The sequence below is a fragment of the Peromyscus eremicus genome, chromosome 1 (genome assembly GCF_949786415.1).
Source record: "Peromyscus eremicus chromosome 1, PerEre_H2_v1, whole genome shotgun sequence".
NCBI classification, from domain to species: Eukaryota; Metazoa; Chordata; class Mammalia; order Rodentia; family Cricetidae; genus Peromyscus; species Peromyscus eremicus.
In genome coordinates this window covers 17,460,634-17,481,640 of record NC_081416.1, presented here as the reverse complement: position 1 = coordinate 17,481,640, position 21,007 = coordinate 17,460,634, and the positions used below count along the sequence as shown (strand labels likewise).

Here is a 21,007-nt window from a genome sequence, read left to right as displayed (position 1 = left end):
AGGAAGCAGTTCCAGGGGTGTTGGGAAGTCCACCCCCAGTGTGTAGACTATACCTCCACTCACCACGTCAGGTCCACCCCCTCTCTCACCAAACTCTCCGGCCCCACCCAGCCATGCCCTTCCGCCCCATCTGGGCGGGCTCCGGGGTCCTCCTCTCCATCTGCGTGCTGCATCTTTCCATGTGGACGCATCAATAGAGAACCTGTCACTTTTCTCTCTCCTCCCAGGGGAATGAGTACTCGCTCCCGGCCCTGACCCCTGGGCTTGATGAAGTCAAGTCAGGTCTATCTGCATCCACCAACCCTGAGCTGGGCAGCAATGTGTCAGGCACGCAGACGTACCCCGTCGTGACCGGTAAGGGGGCTTCCGGGAGGGTGGGGCGCTGCTTTCAGTGGGGTGCCTCGGTCTGTGCCATCTGGGGCCCAGTGTGACAAGTGGGCCCCCTGCCATGGTATCTGCAGAGTGAGAGAGAGAAAGAGAGAGCGAGCCTTCGTGAACAGATGTGTGTAGACGTAGGCATGAAACACTGTGGTCAGGGTTCTGGGCTTCAGCCGGGAAAAGTGGGGACCAGAGGCCCGCTGCCTGCTCTCTCTGCCGTCCTTGCTTCCTTTCCTCTCTCTCCCCAAGTTGTCTGGACTTCCCAGGCTTCGGACATATGCGGAAGAATGTCAGGGCAAACAGGCCGGCTGAGGAAAGTGGCTCACTTTCCTCAGAGATGTAGCCTTCACACATCTCTGTTCCCAGGGGTGCTGAGGGGCTTGCTTTCCTCTCTCCAGGCAGCTTGAGTAGCTGTGGCCTGGGACTTGAGGGTGTAGCAGCAGCCCTGCAGAGTGGAACACAGTTGTTGCAGCCTTTCTCCTACTTCTTGGAGAAAGCCACTGAGAGGAAAGTTGGATTTCAAGGCCAGGGGAGGTCAAACACAGGGCAGAGGTACCCTGGCCAAGCCTTCCAGGGATGAGAGCTGCAGAGGCGCTGGAGTGGCCACACAGGGGAGGCCTAGTAGATGATGCTTCAGATGCCAGCTTCAGAAGGTCCCTGGTGCCATGGAAGGGTTTCCGGGCCAGGAGAGTGCTCTAGTAAGAGAGACACACATTGAGGTGTTATTAAAATTCACCTAATTATTCTGGAGGCACTAAAGCCAATGTGCCGTTTGTACCTTGGGAGACAGGATGATTGAGAAGGGTCTCGGTGGGGATTGGGAGACACTGAGGCGTTACCTGTGAGTGAGCTGAGACTGCCTGGGGACAGGACAGCAAGGCTGTAGGCAGCCAGCATCACATCCAGTGGCAAAAACAGGGAGCGGGCATAGGACCTGCCACAGGCCAGGGCTCTGTGGTGATCGGTTGTGTTGGTGACTTGGTAACTTGCTGTGGATAGGAACACAGCTCAGGCTGAGGTGGGCTCAAAGCCCCTCCTGTAGGGGGCTCCAGAGAGCCCTACCTCTCCCATGCTCTCCTGAAGCTATGGCCAGCAAAAACAGAGTTGTAGTCTTCGGGTAGGCCTCCAAAGCAAGTGCTCCCGGGCTGCCTAGGCTTTGGGGAGTGCTGTCCTGAGCTCCGCCAGCTGAGTCAGGACACAGTTTAGATCAGTGATCCTCAACCTTTCCTAATGCTTTCCTAATGCTGCAACTCTTTACTACACACAGTTCCTTATGCTGTGCTGACCCCCAACCATAAAAGTATTTTGTTGCTACTTCATAACTGTAATTTTATTACTGTTATGAATCATGTAAATGTCTGATATGCAGGACATCTGATATGTGACCCCCCCGAAGGGGTCACGACCCACAGGTTGAGAACCTCTGGCTTAGCTCACAGACCCTGGACATGAGTTCTCTGATGCTACATATAGTTGCTCTGTGATCTTCTGACCCAAGTCAAGCCAGCTTTCCAATGTAGTGGTTGGTCCTCAAAAGTGCTGAAAGAGCGTAAAGGACTTTTCTCCCTAGTCAGTGCCACAATCCAGAAGGCAGGAACTTCCTGGGGATGGACATGTGGCTCTTCCGGGCAGGACTCCTGCTGCAGGGGACACTGGGGGGCTAATGTAGAAAAATGCCTCCACCTTGAGCAGCCCCCACCAGACTCCCCCCCTATGGCCCTGGAACAGTCCCAGCTCAGCCTGGGAACATCTTCAGCTGATCCATCTGGATCCAAGTGTGAGAAAAGTTCATTTCAGACTCAGCTTGACATTCCCAGGTGGCAAGTTAGCACTAACATCTCAATCTGTATGCGACATTTCAATCAAGCGAGGAGTAACAAAAGCAGAACCATTAACATTCGGAGCTGTTCACCAGTGGTAATGACGGGGAAACTCGCTCAGAAACTGGAAATTACCAAAAAAGAGAGAAGTGTGGAGAGGGGTGGGGGAGGGGAGGGGTGGGTGGGGGCAGGGAGTGATTTTTGCACACTTAGACCCAGACCCACTGTTTGGATTAATAGTGCCATTACTTGAGAAAGGACTGCAGATTATGCTCATTCTTAAAATGTTTTTGCTGGCAATTAAACTGCTGCAGCTATTGATCTTTGTTGATTTTATGTCCTCCTAATTTGCATAATCTATTAAAGATGAATGATTCATGATGTGTTTATTATGGGGACAAACAGAATTTGCTGGAGGTACTGTCAAGGTGAGAAACGAGTATCGCCCAGAGACTTCGTGGGCCATCTCGGGAACAGGTTTAACGTGCTGGGCCAGGACTTGATAGGTAGCAATGAGCAGTGTGGCAAGGACAGGCAGAACCAACGGACTTGGAGTGAGTTCTAGGGAGGCATTGACATCTGTGAGAACTGGGCTCCAAGCATGCTGTGGGGAGGTGAGAGAGACTCGGTTTATTTGCAGAAATTCCTCTCAAAAATCCTCCACCCCATAGAGTCTCACTATGTAGCCCAGGCTGGCCTCTAACTCACAACAATCCAACTACCTCAGCCTCCTGGGTGCTTCGATTGAAAAGAGTAAGCCACTGTATCCGGCTCACAAACATTCTTTAAAAGCGTGTTTCATTTGAGAATAGTAAGGGCTTTGGTAGTAGGTAGGTGATTGTGGCCTCGTGGGAGCTAAACCAGGGAGCTGCAAGGTCATGCTATGCTAATAGCCTTGGATGTGCCAAGGCATTCCACAAGTCCCCAGGTGCCCAGCTCACTCTTCTCCCTGAGAGGAGGCAAGCCCTAAGAAGTGGGTCTTAAGGAAGCTGGCTGGGAAGGCCTTGGCCCAACCTGAGAAGCCAGACCTTATTGATATTCCTGCCACCGCCTGGCACTGGAGGCTGATTTCAAACTTCACCAGCCACTTGATACAGCTGTTCCACAAGGTCAGGACTGAGAGGAGACAGGAGCCTGGACTATTGTGTGGAGGGGAGAGTGGGAGCCAGTGGGCCAGGACACAGCTAATCACATCACAGGCAAGGGTGGCCGCCACAGGCTAGGACTCAGCCCGATAGCCTCCCCACCCAGCTTCCAGCAGGGAACCAAGGCAAGACACCGAGGGAGGGTGGCGTTTGCAAGTTCTGCCGAGATTTTAATTTCACTGCATCACAACTCAGCAAGCTGCCAAGTCAAGCTGGTTATTTAAATTTATCACCCACTCTCCCCTCTGCTGCTGGGTTGCCCGAGCTCGGCTGCATCTCTGCTCCAGCCCACTGCTTTAGGCTGCTGGTCTGGAACAGAGCCGAGTCTCAACTAAGTGATAAGGAAAATGGGACCCACTAGATGGGAGAACGGACTGGGCCACTCTGGCCTCAGGCTTCCTTAGGTGGTTGCTTGGAGCTTCTTCAAAGGACCCCACAGGGGAATAGCCTTTAACCTTTAAGTATCCCACCACCCCTCTGATCTGGGAGTCTACAGAGAGGCCACTGCCTCAGTCACAGGCTCTACCATTTGCTTCCTAAGTTTCCTATCACCAGTAGCAACAAGAGCCCCTCTTCCCCACGGCTTCCTCTCTGGCCCTGGCCCAGGCTGCGGCAGTAGGGGAGTCTGCAGAGACCCTGAAAGTGATGTTAATCTGAGAGGAGAAGATGAAAACAAGTTCTAGGATCCTCACAGTCGCTAGGCTGCTTCGGAGCATTCCAGAGTGCCTTGACTTGGGCAAAACTCTGTTCCACAGCAGAGCCAGTTTCTTTCCTGGGTCTATGTGGGCTGAGATGAGGCCGAAGGGAGTTGGTGCTAGCATAGTCCCAGTGCTTCTCAGAGAAGCTAAGGCACACTCATGTCCCCAGAGCAGCTGCACAGAGCGGGCTTCACTGGCCTCTAGTGGGCATCACTACCAAAGACTGGGCATACCTTGTGCAGATGCAGTTCCCACCCTCGGGGCAGCAAAGGTATGAGAGGAACGACACTCGGAAACAAGGCAGACTAAGCTTAGCAAAACAGAGCTGGATAAAATATAACAGCAGAGGAGTTAATACACAGCCACACCTCGCTCCGGAGCCAGAAACAGAGGAAAGTCGGAGTCAAAGCAGGATGTGAGACACTGTGGCTTCCATACAGAGGTAAACCCTGGGGCAGGGATGGTGAGGTATAAGGCACCAGACAGAAGCTGTGATCTTGGACCCAAGAGAAATAGAGACAGGACAAGGACCACACTGTCCAGGAGCTGGAGAACTATAGGTTCTTTCTTCCTCAGGAGCCAGGGAAAGAAAGGAGAGAGGCACATGTCAGGAGAAATGGAGACGTGAAAGCCCATACATGGACCTAAGTCCAAGTTCACGCCATAAGTAGTTGCAGGAACCCCAAGCCAAGAACTAACACAGAATTTTGTAGGGGGCAAGAGTTCACTCCCGTGCCAGCAGGAACTGTGTGAAACCTTCCCTGTAGAGACAGCCCATGATCTAAGATGCAAAGGACTCCCATTGAGAAAAAACAAACAAACATTAAAACCTACCATAGAAGATGATGAGCTCACCATAAAAATATTTCTACACTTCGTGTGACTATGAAGCATCATCATAGGGAAAGTTAGCAGAAGTGACGCAGAGGACAGTTAACGTCCCCAAGAGCTAGCTATCATGGACTACCCCAAAGTGAAGATGGATTAAGGAAAAGATTGAAGAAAAAGACTAGCTTTTTCTTTAGCCTAGACCCAGACCCAGGAGCCCTTCCCCTGGCTCCAAGCCAATTGTCAGATAATAGAGACCCATAGGTCAGTGAGTAAAAGGGAAGAGGGCAAGCCCACTCCTGGTTTATCCAAATTCAGAGTCTTCTCGGCAGAGAGTCTTGCTCTTCTTTTGGATAATACTGACTATGAGAGATTTTAGGCCCCCGGACAGTGCTCTCCTTCCCTCTGTATGTTGCAAGGGAAGTTAGACTGTGTTGTCTTCCCAGCCCTGGTGGAGAGGAGGTAGTTTTATTCAAGAGCTCGGGGCAACTTTCCTGGCTGCCTGGAAACTACAGCTTTGAAGGAAGTCGTCACTGAGGTCCAGGAAGGATCTGTGGGTGCTACCCAAGGAGGAGTGCCCAAGTCAGCAGAGGAGGTAGAAACTGTTGCCTTTGAACAGAAGTGAGGAGGTTAGAGACCCCAGGTTTGGAGCTAAAGAACAGAGTTGACCCCAGTCCTAGGGGCCAGAGGAAACAATGCTGGTCCAAGCTCAGATGCAGGGTGCCAATGCAGCAGCTTGCATATGGAGCCTGAATCTGCAAGGGATAGCAAAGGGGCCCTTTGGCAGACAGAGGTATGGCCCCTGGGAAACCTCCTCCTCTACTCCAAGTGTCCACCTCCAGGGACCTCCCTTTCCTGTGGTTAACAACCCCTTCCCAATGCAAGCACATTTCCCCCATAAAATAAACACATAGCCCTGGCCAGCCCCTCAGGTAGGAGAAGGCAATAAAAGCTCAGAAACGCTGCTGAAGGAGGCTGGAAGGCTTCTACTCTGTTGCCTCAAAGCCTCTGATTAGCTGGAGGAATTTAGGGCACAGACACTAGAGTTCCCCTCCAACCTTGCAAGAAGAGGGTGAGGGCAACTCCAGACATGTGGAGGGTCGGAGAGCCCATTCCTGCGGCCACCAAGCCAACCCAGAGGGCTTCTCTACACCTCTACTTAGGCTGAGAAGGCCCAAGGCAAAGAGGTGAGGCCTCCTCTAGCTATCTCGGAGGCCTCTAGCTACATCCCCAAGGACCTCCAGCCCCAGACCTCACTGTGATTTAATTATGGAGGCATTTCCATAGCAATGAGACATTGACAGATATGCAGGTGCCCTGGGCCTGCAGCTCAGGGAGGCACTGCCTGGGACTCTTCCTTTTCTCTTTCATGCAGTCTACCTCATTTTGAGGGGAGAGATGTTAAAAGGAAGAGACTTTAACCCGCTCTGAGGCTGACAGGCAGGCCAGTTTAGTGGGAATCCAAGCTAACTGTTGTAATGTATACCCATGTCTTCTCCTACCAGCCATCCCAGGAATGCTGGGCTAGCCTCCCAAGAAGGGGGCCTGGGCAGAAGCACACAGTCTGACATTGAGGCCACACAGGGAATCTTGAGCAAGATGACAAGGGATTGGGCATCTTAGCAAACTTCTTCCGCGGCCTTCTAAGCTAAGCCAGAATTTGGTCCACACAATGGGAGTTCCTACCACTTCTTCCCTTTATCTCTTCTACCCATGAAACACACCCAAGATGCTGGGCATGTCAAACAGACCACGCTTTTCCTCATCATGTGCTCCCTCTAACTCAGCGATAAGAGAGACAGGCCTGTCGGAATGAAATCAAAACATTTTCACAAAATCTGTGTTTTTTAAGTGTGTACATCACCTAACTCAGGCCAATGAGGGCTGCCTGGGCAGTACCCTGTTTTCACAGTGAGGGAGGTGGAAAGAACTTCTCAGCTACCAGATGTTGTTTGGAGACACTTAGGGTGGCCCAAAGAGGGGTCCTCCAACACTTAGCTTGTTTACTCTGCTCTTCGGCACTTCCTAAGAAGAGGCTGCCTAAAGAGGAGGCTGCTAATACAGTCTTTCCTGAACGACCAGGAATTCTGAATGGCGGTGCTCTAAGGAATGTCACAGGTATGGCTCAGAAATGTCTTAGTGGCCTTAAAGCCACCAAGGCAAGACTTGAAACCTGTTTCTCAGAGAACCAGATACCCACAAGGTGACAGGAAGACCCTCCTTAGCTGTCCCCTCAGGACAAATAAGCCAATGCTTCTTTAACCCCGAGCTTTGTGAGGTAGCCCTGAGGCTGTTGTCACTTCTGTGAGGCTTTGCTGCCTTCAGTGTGGAATCCTCTGCTCTCCTCCGGGGTGGCGGGCGGCGGGCGGCGGGTGGGCTGCCTGGCAGAGAGGAGGAAATCCAGCGGCCGCTCCAAGAACAGGCTAATGCTCCGGCAGCTTAAGTGCCCGTTTTCCTTGGGATTAGAGTTTCACTTACACTGAGCGCCTGAAAAACGCTGTGCTTTCAGAAGGATTAGGGTTGACAACTCAGCGCTCTCAGAGAACAAAATAAAGCCAGAGAGGAACTGGGAGACCCAGCGGCGTATCAGGAGACTGTGCAAACAGGCCTAACCTCTGCCCACCCAGCATGAGGGTCTCTCATGCACTGAGCCCCTGGGTGAGTCCCTTGCCCACTCTCCTGGGTGCCAGTCCCTGCTCAGTTCTGCTCTTCATTTGCTCCTGGAGTCAGCCAAGGCAGCTTGGGGAAGCAAACCGAGAGGAGTACTGGAGATTTCTCTTCCCAAACTGCAGTTTCGTTTACCTCTGTAAACGAGCCAAGTTTCTTCCCTGCCCTTTGAAAGTGCGAGTCTTCTTAGCTTTTCTCAGGTTGAGCCAGAAGACCATCCATGCCAGCTGAGTTAGAGGAAACCCCCTCCTCACACACACACACACACACACACACACCCCGTGCTGCACTGCACAGCCCTATAAGGGCCTTGTGTGAGGGGAGAAGGTGGAAATAGCCTGACTAGTTGTGCCCAGGTGTTTGGCGGTCAAGGGGCAGACCTCACTGAGCCAATGCAGACCTAGCATCTCTGCCTAGGGCACCCCGGGGGACCGAAGGTCCAGCTGTCAGTGGACAAGCCGCTCAGCTAGAAGAACAGCCACCCTGAGCTGTGAGCACAGCCCCCTCTGCTGGAGCTGAGTGTAGGGCCAAAACAGTGTCCTAGGTGGGGTCCTTCCACAGGCTCCTCTGTTCTAGAAGGCAAACCGTGTGAAAGTCTGGGAATCTTAGAAATAAAAACCAAAATGAAATACACAGAACGCTATTTCGCTCTCTCTTGAAAGCATCGTTTACAGGGATCACTGTTTTAATATATTACGTATAACATGGAAATGCAAGGATAAAATCTACTTGGGCAGCAATGAAAAAGTCAGTGACTCTATTCTTGCGTGTGTTATGTTTGTGTGAGATGTAAGCACAGAGCGCCAGCCTTGAGGAAATCTAGTGCCTTCCTTTTGCCACCTTAGGAGAGGCAGACAAATGTGGGGACGGGGCAGTAAAACAAGAGTTATGCTTTCTGGCCTCAGGGTCCTCCACGGTGTCAAACGGATATCAGAAATGCTCTCTGCAGAGAAAGATGCCCAGGAAAAGCATCTCTAAACTGTTTGGGTATAACTTCTGCTGTGTAAATCAGGGTCTAATGAGCCTCATTGCCAAAACCTCGCCAGCACCAGTTTCTGTGTCCTGGGCAGCTTCTTCTTAGTGTTCCCTTGGTCTTCTGAACGCTGACATCGGCCTGGACTTGAGATAAGCCTGATGCTTCACATTGTGCTGTTTCTTAAGTGGTTTCACTAAATGCTATTCAAGTTGTTGCAAACAAATCAGTTTCTTCTACCAAAGAACAGAGGTTCCATTGTTTGTTTGTTTTGTATATGTGTAGCTTATTCATTTTGGAGTCATGAATACTTTTGAGAATACAATTTTTAAAATGTACCTTCTACTCAGAAAGAGCTGTAATAACACTTAGGTATAGCTTTATACGGATCCCTTAAAACACATCTGTGATACCCTGTGGAATCAATGAACCCCAACCTAAAACCTCCCACTGCACAAAATGAGGCAAGCTGAAACACACAAGAAACAAATAGCCTTGAGCTGGGCAGTGGTGGCGCACACCTTTAATCCCAGCACTGGGGAGGCAGAGGCAAGCGGGTCTCTCCGAGTTCAAGGCCAGCCTGGTCTGTAGAGCTAGTTCCAGGACAGCCAGGGATATACAGAGAAACCCTGTCTCAAGAAACCAAACCAAACAAACAATCCAAGATGTCCTCTTCCAGGACAGGTTCATTTAGCATGAGCCCAGGTTACTAGGTCTTTAGGTCTGTCATATTTGGGAATATCATCCCAGTATCAATCCCTTGGCCTATCACTTCTGTAGTCCAGGTTCTTCTGTCGATTAGCTGTGAAATCCTGGCCATAATCCTTAGTTCCTCCGTGTTTCAGTTTCTCATCTGAAAAATCAGGGATTAAAAATAGGTCAACTGGAAGAGTTGGTAAGAGAATTCAAGGAGAGGATAACACATGTAAGATACTGGAGGCGGTGACTGACTAGCACATGGTAGCTGTTCAGTGCATGATGCTAGAAAGACCAAGAGCAAATGATTGCTGACCCAGCACCCAACAAAGCAGCACCCGTGATCTGATGACGTAAAGTTCCTCACTTCTTCATGAAGCCTGAAACTTTGCTTCTGTCCGTCCTTGCGAGTGAGGCTGCACTTAGAATTCTCCAGAACAGTTGCTTTGCTCTGGCCCATTTGCTAAGGAATGCCTGACGAAAGTGCACTCACTGTCTGATTCAGACAGAGTGTCTGCTGCAAAAATTGGCTTTGGAGTCTTCAGGGACTCCCGCAGTTGAACTGAGAAGACATCCTCATCAAGTACAGTGCTTCTAACACTTCTGGGGACTTTAAGATTCTCCACTACTACTGCTTCTCAGAGGGGCTCTTTTGTGTTAGAAAACTCTCAAGGGAGATGAAGACTCCACCCCCATGGAGTTTTACTACAGACCTCCCATACACTTGTTCATTCCTTGCGTCCCCCTTTTCCCTGCTTCATCTTAATGATAATGTGGAGGTATGAGGTTTTGCTTGTTGGAAAACTTCTTTTCCTTTTCTTCGGCTCTTGGGGGGGGGGGGGAGGGTATCTGGGTCCATGTTGTCATTAAAGGCAGTGTGGCATGGACGTGGCTTCCAATGTTGGTGCTGTCATTTACTAATCGTATAATCCTAGGAGAGTCATTATGCCTCTGTGTCTCCACCTTTTTACCTTTACGACAAGGGCATGGTCATCCAGGAGACTCATCTCTGAAAGCTTTGTCACATCAGAAAGCAAACAGGCAGCATGGAATGCCTGCTCTCTCATAGTAACGTTGGCTTTTTATCCGCTTTGATTCCTGGTGCTGCTTTTATGTCGCTGGCTTTGTCAGTGAGCAAGCAAACGCTTTACTGCTTCCTGTCTGCCTCGGGACGACGGCACATAGTTTATAACTGATGCGCTCTGCCAGGCAGGCTTTTCTCCTGTTTCTGTGCTTCGGCCTGTTTGTGTAAAGGAGACGGCTGTGCCATCTTACAGTTTCAGAGTCGTCCCCACTGCCGTCTGCCCATCTCTCCCTAACACTGCAGCGCCCAGCGCTCTGTCAGGTCTTCCATTTCCCATTGATATTCCCTCACCAAAGGAGGCTTGCTCCAAGAATGCTGCTGGGCAAATGGTGTATGATGGTTTTAGTAATTTGAAAGCTTCCTGCACTGTGTGTTTTCCATTATTGACAGTGGTGTTCCAGGAGAATATATGGCTCCAGCAAGACTTTGGTCAATTCTTCCCGCTCTTCAGGTGTCGTCTGTGTACTAATGAAGTCATCGAGCGTGCTTTGCATGCAGTGGCTGGCAGCTTGTTGACTCAGAGGTCCTGAGCAGGCGCCTCTCTGTGGTGACACCACTACAGAACAAAGCAGAGGAGTATGACAAACACTAGAAAACTTGAGTGCTTTTACCTCCCTGCAGGCCTCCGCTCCCACGTTCTTCAAATTTCAAATCGCTGCCTACAGATATAGATGCTTTTTTTGTTTTGTTTTTGTTTTGGTTTTTCGAGACAGGGTTTCTCTGTGTAGCTTTGCGCCTCTCCTGGAACTCACTCGGTAGCCCAGGCTGGCCTCGAACTCACAGAGATCCGCCTGCCTCTGCCTCCTGAGTGCTGGGATTAAAGGCGTGCGCCACCACCGCCCAGCCATAGATTCTTTTAAGAACTACAATTTGGAAATGTGCCTTCCAATCAATTGTTCAGAGAGCGGATCTCAGTAGGCAAAGTCTTCTACCTGCTGGAAGTTGAACATGCCATTTTGCAGGCAAGATAGCTGTGGGAATAAACTTTGCAAGAGGACTGCCTCCAAGTTGTCTGGAGAGAGCTTCTGAACAGCCACCCCATCTTCATCTTGTCTGTTTCTGGTTGTTGTTGTTGTTGTTTTATGTGAATACCTTCCATGATGGGGAATTTGTATTCAACTAGTTGTTAAGAATGATGGCAGTGAAGGTCAAATTCAGTTTTCCTGTCTTCACAACGAGTCATGATGCCCGGCGTGGAAAAAAAAATCGAGGGGATAAGAAGGAAGGGGCAGAGAAGGAGGGAGGCACACTCTGCTTCCTGGCTGCTTTGTGGATATTGAGATCCCAGGGCCTGGAGGAATCAAGTTCTGTATCTCTGTAGCTTCAAAACCTCTACATCTCCCATAATCCTCCTTTTTCCTAGGTCTTCTTTGACAAATAAATGCCATATTCTTCTTCTCCTCTCTCTCTAGGAACTGAAAGGTATTTTCTCTCACTGTGTACTTCCTCTCCACTGAGAAATGGTCAGGAGATATGTACTTTTTAAAATTGGCAATAGAAGTCCATACAGGAGCCAGGCAGTGGTGGCGCACACCTTTAATCCCAGTACTCGGGAGGCAGAGGCAGGTAGACCTCTGAGTTCGAGGCCAGGCTGGTCTACAGAGCTAGTTCCAGGATACTCAAGGCTACACAAAGAAATCCTGTCTTAGAAAAAAAAAAAAAAAGTCAATACAAGAAAAGCTACAATGAAGCAAACACAAGCAAGTCGTGGTGGCACACATCTGTAATCACAGCACTCAGGAGTCTGAGGCAGGGGGATCACAAGTTTGAGGCAAGCCTGAGCTAGGTGTAAGACTGTCTCAAAACAAAACAAAATAGGACAGACAAAAAGCAGATGCAGATTCTTCTACTGGCTGGGATTCAGAAGTGACCTTTTCTTTGCTAGTTCTTTGTCTAGTGAATTTCAGGAAATGTAAGGCATTAGCTATACTCAACAGGTATAGAAGGAAATCATTCTGTTGCATGGTAAATCTGAGTCACCAGAGATGAATCTGTCATTGAAAATCTTTGTAAAAAATCCACTGCTGTTTCAATTTATTTTTCAAATGTTTAAACTTTTATTTATTTTTATGTATATGAGTGTTTTGCCTGCGTGTATGTCTGGGTACCACATGCCTGGTACCCCAAGAGGCCAGAAGTGGGCATCAATCCCCTGGGACTGGAGTTACAGACAGTTGTGATTTGTCACGTGGAGGCTTGGAGTTGAACCTGGGTCCTCCCAGAGACTAGCCAGTGCTTTTAACCACAAAGCTGCCTCTCCAGCCCCATTTCCATTGATTTTTCAAGGAAAAGAGTCCGCGGATTTCGTTCTAGCTTTGCTTCTCTGTAGTAGATCAACACACATGGAACAATAAGAAAACCATTAGCATCCACCAGGGGTCGGCTGTGGATGCAATGGAGGGATTGAGAATTGATCAATAAGGACTTAGTGAGAGTACTGTGTTCTCAACTGTGCAGGGTAGATCAGAATGCAGGTCCCGCCCTTGGGTGAGTTATGGTCTGTTTGGCATGAAACAACACAGCTGGCAATGCGTTTTGCAATAATATGATGACATAGTCCATCATGGCACACAGATGTCATGGTAACCTGAGAGAAACGTCCTTGATGAGTAGAAGGATGGAAATGTTGAGGCTTGAGCTGGAAGAAAACTATGAGTAAGAAGGAAGCAAAGGTCACATCTTTTACATCACAAGATGAAAACAAACTTGACCAGAAGTGAGAGTCAGAGCTGAGAAAGCCAAGTGGGGTGAGCCCCTGGGAGACTTGGAGTCTGGAGAGTTTCCATTCAAACTGTAGCCTACAGGGAACCAAGGGCAGTGTTTACAAGGGCGTGGTACCATGGAAGCAGTGTTCAGAAGGGCTAGCAGCCATATTTAGATTGGTAAGAGGGGAGAATGTGGAGGCAGGAATACAAGCAAAGAAAAACCACTGGAGGAAGCCAAAGGCAGGTACTTGGGGGTCAAACTACAAATATAACAGAAATGGCTAAAGAGAATCAATAGCGTATTGGAAGGGGTGGGGAAAGAAGGCTGGGTCTAGAACTCTGAAGTTCTAGGTAAGTCTTCAAAAGGTCTGGAAGACTGATGGAGGAGAAGGTGGATCTGTCTTTATTCCTATTGAGTTTGAGGTGGCCGTGGGACAGCTAATGAGGATGTTCAGCAGGCAGTCAGGAATGGAAAAGCCTGAGCAGTAGCTCTGGATCCTTAGAGAAGGATGATCCTCTCAGTTGTGTCAAGGTGGGGATGAGAAAGCACACGTGTCTGGGGAATGAAGTAGCTGGCCTCATCAAGTGGACAGTAGTGAAGAAAGAAAGATGCTACAGAATAGTCATGGAAAGTCAGTCCCGTGGGCCCAACCATGACTAGGACCCAACCGAGGAAAAGAAAGTGAACTAGGGGAGGTGTCCATAGTGCTATGACTTCCTCCAGCCACACCTTGCCTCCTCAGGGTTGGACAGAGCATGAGGAGCAGAATGCCACTGTCTGGTGAGGAAGAGCAGGGGAAGCCGCAGCAGATGCCTGGGCCCCAGGAGAGGATAGGCTCTAGTGTATGGGTGTGTAGGTGACAGGAAGGAGTCAATACTGTCCATGAAAGACTGGGGTATGCTAGAAGGGATCCCCTTCACAGAACTGGAAGGAAGCCAGTCACATGAGCTCCAGAACAAACATCTCTGGATGGAAGTAGCTCTCTAATATTGATTCCCTTTGCCTCCACTTCCTGTTCCTGGCAAGGAGAGTCCCATCCCCCACTCTCTAGGCTCTGGGTAGAGCAGAGACCTCCAGGGAGGCTGCTGGTAGGTGGAGCAGATTTTGCTCACTGGAACTTGATCTGATCTGCTGGCCCTCAAAGTTCCTGATTCACTTCAGAGATGGTTTTCTAGCCTTTAAAGGCTACAATCACAGCAAAATGGCCCACTGGTTAGTCCCTCATCCTCCAGACCTACCAGGCCCGGCATCTACAGCTCCAATTAGAATAAGGACTCTACCCTTGTAGAGGTGGTAGTGGGATGTCTTCAAACCTGAAGAGAAGATAGGAGTTGGGAAGAGAAGTGGACAGGATGATAGAGGTTCACCAGAGCAATAACAGCAGAGTATCTGTGGAAAAGGAGTAAAACCAGGCCATCTCCACCCAGCTCCATCTCTGTTGGGAATCGCAGAGACACAGAATAAAGCAGGCAGACACGAATGCACAGATATGCAATGAGCAACATAAAACAGGTACACACACACACACACACACACACACACACACACACACACACACACGAGGCTGATGGTGGACACATATTTAGGCATTTGGACCCACATTTAGGCACTAGGGGGCCGGAAAGCTCAGATGCACATCTGCACATCTCCTTCCTCACGGAGAATGGCCTGTCCCTAGCATCCGGGTGTGAGCTGAGGCAGGCCCCTCTCTTCCAGGCCTCACTCCCTCCCCTTTGTGTTTTTCCAGGTCGTGATATGGCGAGCACCACTCTACCTGGTTACCCCCCTCATGTGCCCCCCACTGGCCAGGGAAGCTACCCTACCTCCACCCTGGCAGGAATGGTGCCTGGTAGGTGACAATGTTGTAGATGGCTGACCTAGGTGGGGGTAACTAAATTGTGGGTGCGCTGCTAAACAGTCTGTAGTCTGAGGCTGGGGGGTGGGAGGAGATCCAACAGGCCATTGTCCTGCAAACCGTTGTCCTTCCGCCCTCCTTCTCCTTAGAAGCCAAGTTGGCCCTTTAGAAGCAATTCAAGGAGGAAGCTTGTAGAAGTGCCCCCTTGTGTGCATAGCTGTAGGGTCTGGCCCCTCCTCAGCACCCATCCGTCCAAGCCTATGTCCCAGTGCTGCAGCCCACCCCAGCTAGCTGACACTGCTTGGAAGAGCCTGCCCTTGTTTCCATGGAAACTTGGAACCAAAGACCATTTTCAGACAAAGCCACACTGGTCCACACCAAGCCAGGGGTTGGGGGGAGCACTGTAGAGAACCAACCCCAATCCAGAGAGAGAAGGAAGCGAGTCTCAAAGTGGAGTGGAGGACAGGAGGGAACCAGAGACACCTTAGCTTCAGAAAGAAACAAGCTAGAACACCTCAACACTTCTTCAGAGGACACAGGTCCTCCGTGCTCCTTTGGGACTCTAGTGCACCTTTTTGCTGAGAGGCACTGGACTTGGATTTGGAATTAAGGAGACTGAGGCTGTATTTAAAGCCTGGCAGCTCCTAGCTCCACCCTCCACCCCAAGTGGGAGTGGCTTAAAGTCAAAGAGAGTAGAAGTTCTTATCTCCCCAAATCTCTGTCTTAAAATGACCAAGACTTTCCCAGCCTTCAACCCTCTGCCTCTAGAGTCTTTGGTGTGCTCTGTTCCTGAAGTGCAACCCTCACAGGTAGGGGGAGAAGGAGAGGGTAGAAAAGGTGATTGGCCTCCTCCATCAAGGAACAGCCCTGAGTAAGCCCAGGTGGGACTGAGAAAACCACACCGCTGCAGGGGAGCAGGGACTAGGGGCTGAAGGGAGCTGGAGGTGTGAGACAGGGACTCCTGCGCAGACTTTGGAGAAGGCACGCAGAAGCGTTGGTAGGGGCAAGGAGAGGCTTTGGAGGTAGATCAGTGAGCAGGTGGAGGCTGGAGGAGGTCTTAGGGAGGTGGGGGCGAGGAAAGAGTGGGGAGGTTGGGGGTGGGGAGCCTGCAGGGAGGTGGGGATGAGGGGAGCCGCAGAGAGCTCACGGTGGCAAGGGGGGAGTCGTTAAACAGAATCTAGTGCTGATGAGGAAATTACACTTGTTTCATTAGCAATGGGGAAGGAGATAGCTCAGTTCCTCTTGGTCACAGTTGAGCTCAGAAGCTCATTATCCTGCTGCACGCATGCTTTCCCTCCTCGTCAATAAACAGGCTTTCCAGTGGCTGCGTCCCCCACCCCCACCCAGCTCCTTCTTGGAGTGGGGCCCCTTCTCCTCTACTTAACCCGCGGTTAGGGATCACTGTAAACAGTCTGGGGTCATCACACAGGAGAAAGGGCGAGGGGGGAACCCATAGGCCTGGCCTTTCTCCTCCTGGAGGGAGAGGGAGGCAGCTCCCGACCCGCAGTGCCCTCCACTACTCACTGCTCCGGGGCCTGCGGGCAGTCCACTTGATTCCTCCAAGTCTCCTTCCTCAGTTGCATGGCCCTCGTATTGGACCTCAGGAGGGAAAAAATGGGAGGGGCTATTTCCCCGGTGAGCACCATCATCACCACCTGCCTAGTCTTGGCACAGCGCTGAGATGCGGTTCTTAAGACTTTCTGGGACAAAGTGTCTCAAGGGCCTTCCTTCACCACCCTCCCCCTCTTGCGTCCTGTGGAGTTCCCAAAGCAAGTGTCCACTGTAAAAGCTCTTGGCCCCCAAGTTACTTAAGTGGGCACAGCCAGACCAGTCCAAACCCTTCCGGGGTAGCCAGCAGTGCTTCACAGGGAGCCCAGACACAAACGTGCCCACAGATCCCTCCATGACTAGGTGTGCAGAGATACTGGTACTTCTTTGCCTTGCCTCATCTCTGACCTGCTCCCCACTCCGCGCGGGCCCTTGCTCTGCTTGGAACACCTGAGACTGGGACTAGTGGGGAGGGCAGAAGATGCCACTTGGGCACATTGAGTACGTCTAATTCCAGTTCCCCGCCCTCCCACAGGGAGCGAGTTCTCAGGCAACCCATACAGCCATCCCCAGTACACCGCCTACAACGAGGCTTGGAGATTCAGCAACCCCGCCTTACTAAGTGAGTACGCCACCTGGCTGGCCCGCAGCTCAGCGGCTCGCCCGCCCGCCTCTTGCCAGCTTGGGCGCGCAGGCTGCTTTGGGATGTAGATCCCACTCTGAACCACCCCACCTCTGGGTACCGGGATGGGCCAGGGAGACAGACTCATTATAGCAGCGCTGGGGCCTGGGGATCCCTCGACGGCGCCTGCGCCTCCTGCCTCTTCCATCCCCTGTCTCTCTCGGTCACTGGAAGGCTCTTGGCCGCGGTGGCCGTCGGGACCCCTTGGCTTGTTTGTCGCCAAGCGTCACCTGTCCTGTCCCTCTCCCGCCCTGTGAATGCAGCACTCCTGGGCATCTGGCCTCAGGGCTCGGCCGCAGTCCTCCAGTCCTGATCCCGCCGGACCCGGGGAGGGCTTTTCTTTGCTTTTCTTTCCTTTTTTTGTTCTCCTGTTTGTCCTCTCACCCAGCCCATTCTTCTCCTGTGTTAACTTCCAGGTTCCCCTTATTATTATAGTGCCGCCCCCCGGGGCTCCGCCCCTGCCGCTGCTGCCGCTGCCTATGACCGCCACTAGTTACCGCGGGGACCACATCAAGCTTCAGGCAGACAGCTTCGGCCTCCACATCGTCCCCGTCTGACCGCCCACCCCAGAGGGAGGGAGGACCGAAGCGACGCGCTGCCACTCGGCCACCGTCCCTGTCCCACCTCCCCCCCTCCACCTCGAGACACCCTCCACCCCCCCACCGCCCGCAGCCCTTCACGTCATCCCGTCGATGGCCTGACCGGGCCGGTGGAGCCGCGGGTGGGACCCTCAGGCCCGGGCCCGCCGCCAGCCCCGCCCGCCCGCCGCCCCTCCCCGCCTGCCTGGACCACCGCCCGGAAGCCTGCCCGCCTCGGGCCCGCGCGCCCGACACCTTCCTGTGACACACAATCAGCGTGGCCCACCCGGGGGCAGCCTGCTTCCGACGTCCGCCCGGGCACCGGGAGGCTTCGCTGGAGAAGCTGAGCAGGGGAAACTAAGGAAAGGACTTTGTGCCGAAGGAGGAGCCGCGGGCGGAACCCCGGGGGAGACTCCTGCCCCACCCCGCTGTGCCTGCCAGGCGGACCCCGCCCTCCGTCTGCGTCCTGCCGCGGACCGTGGGCACCGGGACGCGAGAATCGGATCGGACTCGAGGGACAGCGTTTGGGACGTCGGAGTTTGCCAAGGCTGGTACCCAAGGCGAGCAGACGCCAACTGAGCTCGTCCACCCGAACTGCCTAGTTCCCCAGGGCCTGGGATCTCCTCCTACAGTGACTCTACTCTCGGCCCCGCCTGGCCCCCTACCTCAGCGCCTCGTCCATCTGCTGGCCTCTCACTTCCCCCTTCTGCGCGTCCTCATCCCAGGACGCCTTGTGTCTGGTCCCAAGCACGCAGCCCCACCGGGGCCACCGCGGGAACAGTTTCCTCCGACTGCTGCTGCGAGCACTGGTCTTTCCCAACAGTAACTTGCTGCCACCCCCGCCCCAACACCCCCCCCCCAAACTCCCAACCTGCGGGCCGGCGGTAGGAGCCAGGAAGGAACTGACGACCCAGCTGCCCAGAGATGGAAACCGGAGGCTGCCCGCCCCCCCCAACCCCCACCCCACTCTCAGCCTTCCCTTGGGCAGGGGCTGAACATAGCCGCAAAAAAAAAAAAAAGGTCTACACTCATTTAATATTATGGTCTTTGCAAAAATGAACAAAACAAAACCCCAAAAGGCTGCTTTGTAGAAAGTCGGTGTGTGTGGTGTGGAGACGAACCTCTCTCTGTACATATGCCCTCCCTCTCCGCCCCGCCCGCCCGCCCGCCAGGTACCGTAGAGTCCCTGTCCCCCGCCCGCCCTGCCTGTAGATACACCCTGCTGTCTGTGCTGAGAGTCGCCGCTCGCTGGGGGGGAGGGGGGGACACAGCTACATGCCCACTAAAGCACAGCACGTCCTGGGGGAGGGGGGCATTTTTTACGTTACAAAAAAAAAATTATGAAAGAAATCTCTATGCAAAATGACGAACATGGTCCCGTGGACACCTCTCGCCTCTGTTTTGTTGGCTGTTTCTCTGTAATTCCGTGTTTTCCGCTCTCACCTCCCTGCATCTCTCCCTGGTCATCTCCCCTTTCTCTGCTACTCTCCCCTTCTCTGTCTCTTTCTCTGCCTCACTTGTCTCTGTCTCGGTCCGGCCCTCCTGCCCCAGGCCTCCAAGGCTACATCAAAAGTGGCAGAGCCAGCCTCCGGGCTAGCCCCTTGTGGCCTTGCCCACGTGCCCGGGCCAGGCCGCCCTGCCCCGCCCCGCCCCGTAGTTGCTCTCTCGGTAGCGGCGATGCTTCCTGCATGTCTTCTCAACCGTGGATCGTGACGACTCGAAATAACAGAAACAAAGTCAATAAAAGTGAAAAATAAATAAGTAAATAAATAAAAATCCTTGAGCAAATCCAAAAAGGCTTGGAGTCCTAGCCAGATCTCTGTTCCCTTCGAGCCTTTTTATTTGAAAAGGAAAGCGAGAAAAGAGAAGAGTTGAAGAGGAATTCCAGCGCCTGACCGGGTCCAGTGGCTGGAGCCGGCTGGCGAGGGTGCCTAGGTCCCAGCTCCGAGGCCAGGAGCGATCCCAGTCTTGTGTGGGGCTGGCCACGCTCAAGGAGCGCGGGATCCAGGATCAGGGATCCTAGCCTTCGAAAGGTCTTCCATGGTTCTGGTCTCCTCCGCCACTTTCAACGTGTCGGTTCGTTTTGATTCTTTTTTTTTCTTCTTTCCTTCCTTCTTTCCTTTCTTTCTTCCTTTCTTTTTTTGTGCACATGATAAATAATAATAATAATAAATAATAATAATAATAATAAAATTTTGTATGTCACTCCCCATGGCTCCAGGTTTGTCTCTCCCTGCCCCTGGGATAGGCCTGTCTTCACTCTGGTGGACCCTCAATAATTCTGTCAAGGATCCAACTCCACTCCCAATGCGACTTCTTCTAAATTCTTGTCCAAGACACCCCTGGACTGCAGCTGAACTCAGATGATGGCCTGGAGAAGTCTATCCCTCAGTACCCCACCCCCACCCCCACCCTCACCCAGGCCATCTACCAAGGAGTTTTGGCTTCCTGGAACCTTGGAGTAACTTTGACACTTCCTTTTCTCCCGAGTCAGCCTTGTCTTACTGCTAGTGTCCTGCAACCACACCTGGGGGCGGGGCGCAGGTTCCCAAAATGAGCAATGTCTGGGGCTCTCTCTCCATGGGTGGGGGTAGCCTGCGGTCCTATCTTCTCTCTGCTCCCCCAGTGGGTTCAGCTGCTCATTAGCACAGCTGCAATTTGATACTGTGTCCCCTAAGAGACCAGAGACCTCAAACCCTGGCCCCAAGCTTCTCCTTTCAGCATTTATTTCTAGACCCCAAGAGCTGGCTCGTGGGACCTTTGTGGGCTACTTGGGTGTTGCAGAGTCCCACCTGAGACCTGTCAAGTGCCTGAAACTAGTAGCTCAGGGTTGGGGTCTGGGTGCAGGTTTAGGGTGTGGGTGTACTCAGAGAGGAAAGGTTTGGATGCCCTGGGCAAAAGGGAATGTGAGTAGGTGGGTGGGTCGGTCCCTTCCTGCATATAAATGAATTTTTGTTCTTCTGTGTGGGCCTATGTGTCCTAGAGAAGGTCTAGCAGCAAAGAAGGAGGGTAATGTTGGTCTTTTTAAACACATTTGAGCTCAGGTGAGAAGAAAGGATCTATGTGTCTGTCCTTGTGTCTGTCTGTTCCTGCTTAGAGAAGGGATGTCTTGATTGTTCATAGCTGTCCTGCTGTGTCAGAAAAAAACTTAGAAATATTCCCTGTCCATCTCTTCAGCAGCCTGTCAACTTTCCTTCCTGCCAACAGACTTGTGGCACCAGCTTGCATCTGTCCTCCACCCGGAGAGATTTTCTTTCTCAACTCTAGGAAGTGTCCATAGCTAAGCGTCCTTCTCAGCCTGCCCGCTTGAAAGGCTCGACCCTTCCAGGATTGGTTGGAGAGCTGCAAG

General features: G+C 52.0%; 1 protein-coding gene across 3 annotated transcripts in view; it reads left to right on the top strand.

Annotated features, from left to right (window-relative positions):
- Pax2 (paired box 2) overlaps window positions 1-18,654 on the top strand; it is an 81,298-nt gene extending 62,644 nt beyond the window's left edge. For 2 of the 3 annotated variants that reach the window (XM_059257524.1, XM_059257515.1), the window contains exons 8-11: window positions 228-354; window positions 14,743-14,844; window positions 16,934-17,020; window positions 17,497-18,654. In XM_059257524.1, the coding sequence (XP_059113507.1) occupies window positions 228-354; window positions 14,743-14,844; window positions 16,934-17,020; window positions 17,497-17,573 (393 nt within the window). In that variant the 3' untranslated portion in view covers window positions 17,574-18,654. The remainder of the gene's footprint in view (window positions 1-227; window positions 355-14,742; window positions 14,845-16,933; window positions 17,021-17,496) is intronic. The other variant, XM_059257506.1, reaches the window with a different exon arrangement.
- Window positions 18,655-21,007: the final 2,353 nt, after the last annotated feature.